This window comes from Rhamphochromis sp. 'chilingali', assembly GCF_963969265.1.
Source record: "Rhamphochromis sp. 'chilingali' genome assembly, chromosome: 2".
Lineage (NCBI taxonomy): Eukaryota > Metazoa > Chordata > Actinopteri > Cichliformes > Cichlidae > Rhamphochromis > Rhamphochromis sp. 'chilingali'.
In genome coordinates this window covers 7714142-7726668 of record NC_137930.1, presented here as the reverse complement: position 1 = coordinate 7726668, position 12527 = coordinate 7714142, and the positions used below count along the sequence as shown (strand labels likewise).

General features: G+C 42.4%; 1 protein-coding gene across 1 annotated transcript in view; it reads left to right on the top strand.

The window, feature by feature from the left end:
- Positions 1-12527, top strand: part of grk3 (G protein-coupled receptor kinase 3) — a 71572-nt gene that overhangs the window by 36501 nt on the left and 22544 nt on the right. The window contains exons 3-11 of the mRNA XM_080874410.1: positions 5909-5982; positions 6121-6222; positions 6977-7051; positions 8565-8626; positions 8733-8784; positions 9089-9180; positions 9268-9367; positions 10499-10577; positions 11114-11244. Of these exons, the coding sequence (XP_080730536.1) occupies positions 5909-5982; positions 6121-6222; positions 6977-7051; positions 8565-8626; positions 8733-8784; positions 9089-9180; positions 9268-9367; positions 10499-10577; positions 11114-11244 (767 nt within the window). The remainder of the gene's footprint in view (positions 1-5908; positions 5983-6120; positions 6223-6976; positions 7052-8564; positions 8627-8732; positions 8785-9088; positions 9181-9267; positions 9368-10498; positions 10578-11113; positions 11245-12527) is intronic.

The window sequence follows — 12527 nt, the reverse complement described above, 5'->3', positions numbered from 1 at the left end:
CCATTATTATTTTTATTATTATCTTTGGGTGAAATCAAACCGACTAAATGATAAATACTGATGTTCTTATTTCATGTCTGGCTGCTGTGTGTCGCAGCTCTAAATCAAATATACAAAGGGCAAAAAAGGGCAACTTTAAACTTGAGCTCATCGAGGTTTAATTGGATCTGATCGATGTTTGAGTATAATTTGTCAAGTTCTGCTCCCCAGTTCTCAGCTTTGGTAACCGCCATATGCAATTCTTCTATCTTTTCAGCTAACAGAAGGCAGAATCAGGGGATGGATTTGATGCAGGAACCATACTAGTTTTGCTTATACATAATTTGATGTTCTGTGTGTTCAGTGGTTTTGAAGGTTCATAGTTACTGAAAATTAGGTGAGGGAGTAGTACGAGTCTTGCAAAAGAAGCAGTACTGAAGTTTGGTGGTATTGTTACTTAGGACTATTGTTACAGACCACACTTTTGTTCTTTAACGCTGGCTTTTAAAATCAACTTTCCTTTCAAAGAACCTGAAAGTCTGGTGTTTTCACTTGTCCTCACGCCACACCATCTCAAAGAGAATACAGATATGCTGATAAATCATGGGATTAGCTGACACTGGCTTTGTTGACTGATATCAGCAGATGAGATGGTATTTAGCAGTGTAAGTGGTATCTGCTGTTTCACACCGGGTTTGTGCTGGATGTATGCGTCTATATATAATCGGTTTGTATAAGCTGGCACAGTCAAGAATAATCAGTGATAACAGTTGATGCAGTTTTATTAACAGCATTGCATTTATTGCCTTTATTGAGTTCGAATTCATTTCAGGCATGCAGACGAGAAGACCTACACAGACTTTGAGCAGAAATGCAACTGTGTTCTGCATAATTTGGACATGGCATTTGAAAAAAGCTTGCATATGACTCACTTGTGCAAAAGTTGGGCAGGACCTGGAAGATTTGCTGTGGTACATGGAGCTATGAATTCTGCTGTCTACCAAAACATCATGAAGGAGAATGTCCAGCCATCTGTTAGTGACCTCAAGCTGAAGCACACTTGGATTCTGCGGCAGGACAATAATCCAAAACACACCAGCAAGAAAAACAAAATGAGGACTTTAAAGTAGTCTTCCCAGAGTACTGACCTGAATCCAATTGAGGTGCATGACCTTAAAAAGGTGGTTCATGCTCGAAAACCCCCCCAGTGTGAGTGTGAATTACAAGAATTCTGCATGGATGATGAGTGGGTCAGAATTGCTCCACAGCGCTATGGAAACTCATTGCCAGGTATCACAAACTCTTTATTGCAGTTGTTGCTGCTAAGAGTGGCCCAACCATTTATTAGGTTTAGGGGGTGTACACTTTATTAATAGTGACAAACATACAAAAACCAGGAAATCAGGAAGGCGGCAAAGACTTCTTTCACCCCACTGTACATGACCCCTAACAAAATTGTCTGTGATACTATCCTGAGTGGATGCAGTGATATATTATACACAGGTTACTTTCATGTCAAACAGGCGAAGTGAACTTCATGTATGCTTAATTTCTTTAAAGGAAAGCAGTAGTAACATCCGTGACAACTAAACTGTTTGCACATAACTGCCTATGCATATGTAGAAGCCCAGGTTACCCTCAGGATCCTCAGCATACACAGTGACTGTGCTGTAAATAACACTGAGAACAGCAGCCTGGGGTTCAAATGATCAATAGTGCATTGGAAAACGAGCCCCTCCAATGTACTGCTGTAGCCATTTAATGCTGGATTCATTCCTCATGCTGTGGCTGTGCCGTCTCTGAAATCAGCTGTGTGACATCACCAATCAAAACAAATTGCCAGCACTGTGGGATTAGCATTTTAGCAGGTTATGGTGAGGGTGTTCAGTCTGTGTGGGCAGGGTTAGCAGAATACTTAACATTGTTTGCTAATCTTGAAGCTGTACTCCAATGAATGTCTGTCACATCATGCAGTATATGCACACTCAAATGCACCGCCGACTGGTGCCGCTCACTCCCACCAGTAAAGGTCAGCGTATGTATAATGGAGCACATGCAAGTCACCTCTCACTCAAATGACCCTTCAATAATTTTATTATTCTTACCCCTCAGCCATAAAGGGAGGATGGGCTGTTTTTGTCACCTCACCAGTTGGGCAGGCAGGCAAAGTGAAGCATTTGTGAACTAAATGTCAACAGATTCACAAATTACCCACAATGCCACAGCTCATTTTAGCGAGTGGGACTGGTCCCGTCATGTCAGATTAGCTTGTTGTGGATGCTAACAAGCAAATACAACAGGCAGACAGCTGGCATCCATAACTCCTAACTAATGGATGTTTGGTGCCACATTTGTTTCTGAGTACAATTTTTAAAAAGTCTGCATGTATCGTAAATCTAAACTGCAAGGTGGGGCAGGATCCCTGTGTTACCTACAGCTGTACGTGTACAGAGTTGGAACACTGCAGCTATACACAGCGTGGTCAGTGTGTGTGTGTGATGATGGAAGACTGAGGCAGTCAGAACATGCCAGCTTGATATTTTTAGACAGTTCAGGTGATCTCGCTAATGAGACAAAGCTCAAAGGAGCTGGCGCCTGAAGTAAGTGTGTGTGTGTGTGTGTGTGTGAGTGAGAGAGAGAGAGAGAGAGAGGGTGGGTGGGAGAGGCCATTTGTTGAATTAGCTGGGCAGTGTTGAAGTGTTCAGCGATTAAGTTTAATCCTTGAGTCTTGGTGATGTAAGGCCTGACACCCCCCCCCCCCCTCTCCTAATACCTCTCCTGCATGTTTGGTCCTTGCTTTTGAAAACCTGTCTTTGTGTTTGGGAGGAGGTTGATTGTGAGGGTAGGAGGGAATGCCCTGTCCATTAGGCTGTGTAAATATACAGCATGTGTGGATGCATATGAGGACGTTTATTCGTCAGACTGGAAATGATGCATCATGTCTGTAGGGGAAGATAAAACGGAAGGGAAGAAGTGACAATATATGATAGTAGACGTGAGGCCAAAAACAAGTGCCCTAAACTGAATCAGTGAGGACAGTGAACTGAAACAATAGCTTCTTTTTAAAAGCTTTAAAGGGAATTTTGTGATGTCCAGTTTCTGATTTGTGTAAGTAAAGTGTAGAGCGCTTTTTTTCCCCCCTTTTTGTCTGAACCAAAGAAGAAGCAGGCCTGTTAATACAAGCCTGATTCAAAGGCATGTTGTACGATATATTGTACTCTGATTTAGGGCTGCCACAAACGATTATTTTGATAGTCGACTTGTCACCGATTATTTATGCGATTAGTCGACTAATCAGATCATGCATCCATTGGACGTAAAACGTACAGCTTATTGCACCAGCAGCATCTGCTCTTATATAACTATCATTAGCTTACAGCTTTAAGTGTTTAAGGTCTGTGCTAACTAAAAATAAAGACAAGATGATAGTTTATGAAATTTTAATGAAATTTGCAGATAGTTTCAGTGAAGTTTAATAAACTCCTTGCTATCTAAAATATAACAGGACACCGGAGTAAATTCTCGAGCATCTCACACTTCTGATAATCAGTTGCCTGCTTGACGTTTATTCAGCTGTGTAAAAACTATAACTTTAATCTCAGCCAAACCGATTTACTCAGGAACAAATAAAATACTAAAAAAAAAACCAAACAGTATAATTTTAAGTTATCTAAGTCACTCATATATCATGTTTAACCTGAGTAGCGAAAGACGGTGGTGGGTTTGAATACGATTTGCCGGGAGTCTGGTGTTCTCAATGGCTCTAGTGAGCCTTGAGCCCCGGTTAGCTATCAAGCTGGTGGGTAACAGACGTCTCCGAAAACGTTGGAGCGCTTTTGAAAATATGCGGTGTCTTGATCACACACACAGGGATGAATGAGTAGTGACCAGAGGTGGATCGATATCAAACCCTAATCTTTAGAACTGTGCTCACTGGTTGATTCTGTTTTATACGCGACACATGCTCCTCACACAAGGCCTGAGGTGGTACCGCGGCTTGTCTACCAATCAGAAGGTTGCCATATGTCCATATGTTGAACTGTCCTTGAGAGAGATCCTGAATGCTGAGTTGCCCCTGATGTATCTTTCAGAGTGTGCGTGTGTGCGCAAGATTGTATGATAAAATAATGTATGAATGTGTGTATGTGGTTGGCTGGGTGAGACTTGTGGTAGAAGTACAAATCCAGTATAAACCAGCATTTCTTCAGACACACAGCTCATTTTGAGATGGTGGTTGATCATTTTGAATATGGGCAATGGTCCATTTATTAGAATTTCAGACTCCTGTTGATAGATGTTGTTGATCAGAAGCAACTTTTCCATCATTTGGCCTGAGTGGAGCTGACAGTGAGTGAGTCTGGGCTGGATTTATGGCACATTGTTATGAAAATATAGCAGGGAAATAAGTGAATTTAAGACACATCTGTGTCTTACAGGACATGTGGGAGGGTGAGAATGAACGGCTTATATTTGTTTAGCCATCTATTTTTGCTCATACGTGATACTAATCGGTAAAGCCAAGATGCAAAGTCTTGAGTGTCAGCATTGCATGTGTACCGGTTTCTGTGGACAGTAGCTTGTTATACCTGCCAGTCTCGTGCCTTCATTTGTCTCCATCCCTAATGTACTGCTTCAATGTGTGTTTGATGGGAAAATGTCGCTGACATTCTAAGGACGGCAGAGGAGGGCCGTAACTGCCTCACCAGGCCTCCTGGAAGTGCCACAGTCCACTGACAGTCTCGTCTCTGTCGCTCTACACCATTCTTCACACATTGCTGATGGCCACAGAGGCTATTACCATGGCAACAGTGCCTCTCAACCCTGCAAGCCACATGGAAGTGTGTTTTGTTTTTTGTTTTTTTTAAATCCCCCCCACCCACCTTCTCTCTGATGATGTTTCGAGTCTTTATTTGATAACAGTGTGAGATGTCTGTCCATTGTTGGTGTGTTTGAGAGCGGCGCTGTACTTTTAGCCAGCTAATCTCCAGGGCCATTTTCTGTAATTATGAACTGTGTGTGTATGTGTGTTGGTACAGTTGTAAAGTGGTGAGTGGAATTAGTTGCTTTCGTGGCCTTTCTTAAGAATAAGACAGCTTAAGTCTTTCTTAAGGCTCATACAGTAAATACAGCTGCTTGGGTTTCAGCTCTGTGTTCTGCCAAGTGTTTACGCTGTGTGTGTGTGTGTGTGTGTGTGTGTGTGTGTGTGTGTGTGTGTGTGTGTGTGTGTGTGTCACCTCATGTTGGCTATAATACTATCATGTATTTACAGAACAGTCACATTTGTGCCTCAAGTTTGCTTTTGTATGTTTTATTGTCTAGTTTTATACCAAATAATTTCCTTATTGCCTCTGTGCTTGTACATTCCACTGTCATATATTCTGCTTATTTCACATTTCTTTGATATGCTTAACAACTTGGAGGAATTAAAGTCATTATGATTAGAGGCATGTGAGGTACGCTGATGAGCATATCGTACAGATTGATAGACACATGGTAAAATGGTAAATGGCCTGTATTTGTATAGCGCTTTGTGGTAAGTCAGTAACTACATCAGTGCATTACCTACCTAACTAAATGCCCAATGACACAGTGTCACATGTGGATCAGCTGTAATCCTAAAGCTAACACTGGTCGGGACTTTTGGTAATACCATTACTATGTTAATGAGCTATAAGAGGGTGATGTTTCATAGACTGTTAAAACTGTTACATCCACATACATCAAAAAAAGAAAGTTAGTCGAGGCCTGTTATAACTTTGACTTTAGGAGAAGTCGAAGGAGATCTGCTCGTCCTAAGTTTATGTTCTGTCTTATGTTTAATGTTTGGACTCCACTGGAGAGGCTAAAATCATTGTTGACCAGCAGACTGATAAATATTGCTGTTGCACTGAGATGTATACTCACTGTATTTTTGCTTTGTGTCTCACAGGCTTCCTGCTCTTCAAGGACTTCTGTATGAATGAAATAGATGAGGCTGTGCCTCAGCTCAAGTTCTACGAAGAAGTAAGTGTCCCATGCCCTGCGAATTAGAGTGCACAAAAGGGCTGGATGACCAGCTTGGGGCCTGTAATCCTGCTAATTCAGATTGAGCCTTCCGCATTCTGTGGTGTCGCTAAGCTGTGTGTGTGTTTTCTGTTTCAGATTAAGGACTATGAGAAGCTGGACTCTGAGGAGGAGCGGTTGAGCCGCAGCCGGCAGATTTACGATGTGTACATCATGAAGGAGCTCCTGTCCTGTTCACACGTGAGCATGCGGCCTTAACATCCACATTTTGACCACAGGACTCTGTTTCAAGCACACACAGACAAACATGCACACACCTCATGGGCATCTAATAATCCGCTCCCTAATATTCTCTTCTGTGAAAGCCGAGGAATCTGAGAGGTTTACGACACAAAGAGATCAGGAAAGCCACATTGTTGAAAAATATCAGAAAGAGACTGGTCAGTGGAACCTGGGATCATAAATGGAAACCAGATGCTTTTAGTAACAAACATTGAATCCCATATCCTCGATATTAATAATTTAATCTACAATTAATAATTTACTAGTGATGTAAATCCATACTATACTGTTGTTGGACCAATCCCGATCCCTGTAAAGCACAGTATACTCCAGTCTTCACCCTGCTTCTTCCTCTTCACCCGGCTTCTGGAGCAAGTCTAAACAAAAACACACACACACACACACACACACACACACACACACACACACACACACACACACACACACACACACACACACACTCTACTGCTTTTGTCCTCATGCAAGGCAACAATTTCGGATGTAAAGCAAGCACGGTGCATGCTGGGGCTGTCTAAATGGAGGAAGTTATTAAACACCCACCACCCACGCAAACCCAGATATTGGTGTTGCTCTCTGCAGCAGCGTTACAGTAGGGGTCGCACATGCTCACAACAGAAAAAACGGAAGTGAAATAAATGTTTATGCTGCATTTTTAATGGCCTTTGGTTTTATTTCCTCCTCTTTGTCTTAGCCATTCTCTAAGAAAGCAGTGGACCATGTGCAGAGTCACTTGGCGAAGAAACAGGTCCCCCCAAACCTTTTTCAGGTAAACACTATTTGATCTCTGAAGCTGCACTTGTCTGACTGTGCTCTTTTAAACATGTAGGAAAAAAAAAAGTGAAGGATGGAAATAGTTTGATTTGATGATTGTAGACCTTTTACTTGTTTTTATATCAGCTCAGCTCATTGCCCCATATATTGCAAAGGAAACGGTCACTTGTTGTGTTTGATCCCACATACTCCATTAGTACCCTGTTGGTGGAGCCCTGACCCCAAAATGTGACTGAAGAAATGGTGCTTCCATTATTATTGTGCAAGTTGTTTGATGAGAGACACACAGTGATATCCTGCTGCTCTTGACAGAATAAAATTGGGACAAAAACTCCTCAGTCAGGTTTCGAAAACCTCAACGGTCAAACAGAACAAACATGAAACTTCCAAAACTTGTTAGTGCTGCATTGATACATGCATTTAGAATAGGTGGCAGTAAGAATGACTGGACTGTGAGCAGGGCAGGAGTCATGCATGTGTTAGCATATTTGTAGTTGTTGTTTTTTTTTTTAATGATGCCACTCTGCATCACAATGAAATGTAACATTTCATTAACAGACAAGTTTGTAGGTCTACACTGACTTTTATAAAAGGCAAGTGCCGCTTGATGACATGAACAGGGCCAAAACAAAATATCAGAACAGCAGCATGCAACACTGCACATGCTCCTTAGAAAGAAAATACCTGTAAAACTGTGTGTGTATTGAAGGAACATTTTAGGATCATAAATCACTTTGGTGGCTTTACTTAGGTTCTGAAAACCCCGTGGAGGTTTCTAGAGGAGCACTCATCTCCACCTTTCAGTCCAATGTACCAAAATAAAAAAATCCCCCCACAAAAACACCACCTATTTTGTGATTTATTTATTTTTTCTCCATTCTTAATTGACTGGTGTGGTATGCGTGTGTGATTGACATGTCATGTCCATGTCAAAGAGTATCTATAGCACCTGAGTTGTACCAGATTCCCTTCTGTGCTCAATATTTGAACTTTATTGTTTTCGTTCATGCTGTTGGTAATTAAACTTTTACCATGGCATCGCTTGCTAAAATGCCACCCAGGAAAATTACATGCAGAGCAACACAGACAGGAGCTGTGTTTGAGCTCAGAAAATCTAATCAGCAACTTCCTCTTTTAGACTACAACATGGCTTATTTTGTGGATATAAAATTATACCCAGTGACTCTAAGATGTTACATCAACTTGTTAGTATTTCCTCTATATTTTCTCAGTCCTTGGGTTGTATGTGCAGCAGTAATACAGTACCTCTGTGTTACAACTGCACAAACAACTCAAAGACTCTTTGAGTCACAAACAAGATGTAAATGTTCAGTGGGCATTTCTGTGAAACAAGTTAGCTCACAAATACAAACCAGGTAAACAAGGCTGAGGCTCAGAAACAGTATGTGAACATGCAGTCCTGCCCACTCAGGAAAATAATTCACATACACCTGCAAAGCATTTTTGTCCACACATTTGCTGAAGAGAGTGTGTGTGTGTGTCTTTAGCCATACATCGTGGAGATCTGTGACAGCTTGAGAGGAAACATCTTCCAGAAGTTCATTGAGAGGTAATCATACTAGATGCGTTTTATTTTTGTTTCTCTTCCTCTTATTTTTCTTCAGCGGGGGGTGGTAGCTGACATCACATGTTGACATTTTGCTTTTTTCCTCCAGTGATAAATTCACTCGTTTTTGCCAGTGGAAGAATGTGGAGCTCAACATCCATGTGAGTATGGGGGACAGGGGGATTCTCCCAAAAGTTGACTATGTCTTTTTTATCTTATCGACTTAATGGGTTTGTAAAGAACCGTGTGGTTCTTTAGCAATTCCCTCCATCCAATGAAACACACCAGCAGAGCTGCCGAATCCTGAGATGTCTGGAAACAGACATCCGCTTTTTCAGATGGTGGGACGCAACAGCAACCTGAACCAAACGGGCACGTCCACCCAGAGTTTTCTGTCTCTGAGAGGAAGGCCATGTTTTTCTTCAGCTTGAGTTAAAGTCTCTGTGCTCCTCTCTCCTCCTTCAGCTGACCATGAATGACTTCAGCGTGCATCGGATCATCGGCAGGGGCGGCTTTGGAGAGGTGTACGGCTGCAGGAAGGCAGACACGGGAAAAATGTGAGCTCCGTAAATGTATTGAAAGGCACACCGCTCGGTGCAGTTACCTCTGCATGTGTAACCTGTGTCTGTCGCTCTGATTGTCAGGTATGCCATGAAGTGTTTGGACAAGAAAAGGATCAAAATGAAGCAGGGGGAGACTCTCGCACTCAACGAGAGAATCATGCTGTCATTAGTGAGCACAGGGGTGAGTTACACACCATGTTTGCACCAACAAAGGTTTTATTTTTTCTTAAATACTCGGCATGTTTTTAAAAATGCAATTCAGTACATTGCAATATGGTATACCAGTAAAACATAGTTACTCATACAGATCCCACTTATTCTAAACTCTCAGTGCTGCACAGACTTCCTGTATGGAACAGACTGCTTTGGTTTGAGCGCACAGGTTAAAAACAGCCTGAGATATTTTCCTCTAAAAAGACACTACTTCCAGAAACTACAAACAGAACTTTGTTTTCTGTCCATTCTTCAGCTCACCTCCCCTAACACTTAGCCCATGTCTTCTTGAGTGGGCAAGTTAAATATATGTGTATGACATACTGTTAAACAGACTCCACCTTAAGCAGTAAAATATTGCCCACCATATTCTCACTTTGACTTTGATTTCCACATCAGAAGGAAAAACATTTATCAAAGAAGAAAACTGATCAAGTTGATTTTGGGGGGAAATAAAGCACAATAGCATCATCGGTTTATTTTCTCTACAGAAATTCTATTCATTCAAATTCCCTTGATTCCTGCAGTAACTCTGTGCTCCATCAACAAGGCCCCCTGAGAGACTGAGAATCTCTGCTGTAGCTGCAGAGCGGTGTCAGTTCAGACAGGCCACCGGGCAAAGCTCAGCTGACATCTTTCTTCAAATCCAGTTAGGAAGTCTCTCATTGGACGCTCTGTTTAGCCTACCCCCCTAACCCTTTGCTTACCCACAGTTGCTGCACACCTGCAAGCCGTTTTGAACCCCATGCCCACTGAAGTTGCTTCCTTCATGCTGAATCTGCTTTAACTGTTGTCATATCGATGATATTATATCATCGATGCCTGTGCTGTTCCTGCTGGGTCATTCAGGGGATACCTCAATTTATAGCCCTGATGCCTAATGTCAGTGTCCCTGAGACTACAGTGGTCCTGAGTGAAATCCATCTTTCTGATTTAAAAATCGGTTTTTTGTGCTGCATGGGTGTGTTTTACTAAAGGTCCTCAGTTCTTTTTCCACTACTAGCTGTATAACCCATTTTAGGAAAACCACAAGAGTAAGGTTAGCTGGGAGGAGTTCACTTGTAGACTTTAAACTCGTTCTCTCTGCATCTTCCTTCAGGACTGCCCGTTCATTGTGTGTATGACGTATGCCTTCCACACACCTGACAAGCTGTGCTTTATCCTGGACCTCATGAACGGTAGGATGTCCCACACCTTCCTTCCTTCCTGCCTTAGATTAAACTCCTGCCGAGTCCAATCTGTCCTGAGACACAAAGATGGGATTACTCGGACTGCCAGTCGCCACTCAGGCCATTCCTCCCTCAGGGAGTTGATAGGATTTTGATCTCATTGATGACGCCTCACACCACCTGCCTGTGTTAGATTCTTTTGCATCTAAGATCAGCCTCCTTTTGAAGTCACACCTCAATGTTAAGTATATCCTGATCAGGACTGGCCAACTTTCAAAGTCAACAGTCACCACCAAACAGTGTCCACTGCTCGCTATTTGAGCTTCAGTTATGCTAATGAATACAGATAATCATTAGCTCAGTGAGACAGCTGGAAAAGAGAAGAGTGTCATAGAGAGCCTGCCATCGATTTTCATTTTCTCCCCCACGAGAAGGTTACCACAACTTATGGACAGATATTGATTTAAACTGAGGTGTTTTGATGTCATGCACTTACTGTGTATGTTTGTGTGTGTGTGTGTCTCTCTCTCTCTCTCTGTGTTCAGGGGGTGATCTGCACTACCACCTGTCTCAGCACGGCGTGTTCAGTGAGAAAGAGATGCGTTTTTATGCAGCTGAAATCATCCTGGGTCTGGAGCACATGCACAACCGCTTTGTCGTCTACAGAGACCTCAAGGTAGACTCCCCCTGATTCCAGACGGAAATCATCCTGAACACAATCATTCCTATAATCAGCATATTCCATGACGTGGCCAACAATGAGTTTTTCCTGTCAAAAGAAACTTAAAAGCAGCTTTTCATACAATAAATTCTGAGGACTCATTTTATGCATAACCTGGAATCTATTTACAGTGGACTGAGGTGAAATTTATACCCAACATCCAAGAAACCCTCAGGACAGCCTCCATCTAAATAACTCAGGTCCTACCAGCTGGTGCATTACTGAGCTGCATTACATATAGGTTTCCCTAATATTTTGCCCCGTTAATGTATACTGATCTGTAGCAGGAAAAAAAACAAACAAACTTAGAAGCTAGCTGTGGTGTAGGGGATTACTAGCTACTACCTCTGATTGACTTAACCGGGTGTTACTGCCGACGTCAATCGTAAGTCTACGGAATTTACATTTGCCCTTGCCCAGCAGTTTTAAATTTCCTTCAATGTCACCTGCTCTGGCCCCTGGAAGACAATTGACTATGGTTGCTGGTGTCTCTAGCTTCACATCATGTCTTAGAACAGAATCGCCAATTTGCAGAGTTTGGTCCACACACATGAATGGGGTTGATGGCATACCAGGGGCTTCTTCTGTGCTTCCTCCTCACCGTCACCCAGTCATCCTGTTTTCCCGGCTGCTCACGGCAGTCTGTTGGGGCAGAGCTAACGGGGCTACGCTACCTTCAGCTGCACCAGCTACAGGGGCCTGGCTAGCTGCAGGTTTTTCAACGATGCAAGCTGCGTCTCCAGTTCAGGGACCTTAGCCTCCAGAGCTGCAAACAGGTTAATTCCATTACAAGTATTGCTATTTCTAAAGGAGGCCGATGAGTAACTAAACATCTGACACACAGAGCAGGAAAGTGCTAGAGAGACAGGTCAAGAGGCCATGTTTCCATTGCGTCGGCTATGAGCTAAACTGGCAAACAGTCATCTAAAGCAATGGAAGACATATTGTAGTAAACAGCGTGTTTTGCACAGCACTAAATAAAGGACGGGAGTATAATAATATAATTGACAATAAATGATAAATATAATATCATCATCCAATATAGGACTTGAATTAAATCAGTCCAACAATTCACCTCACCAGAATCTGTGTCTGTGGCTTATTACTGCGGGGCACTGGACACATGCTCTCCACGTTCAACTTTCAACTTACAGATCCTTTTTTTTGTATGTGTGTCTTTTGTATCGTTCATCTGTAAAAGCAGCACCTTTCATATTCCATGCAGTCGTATAAATCCG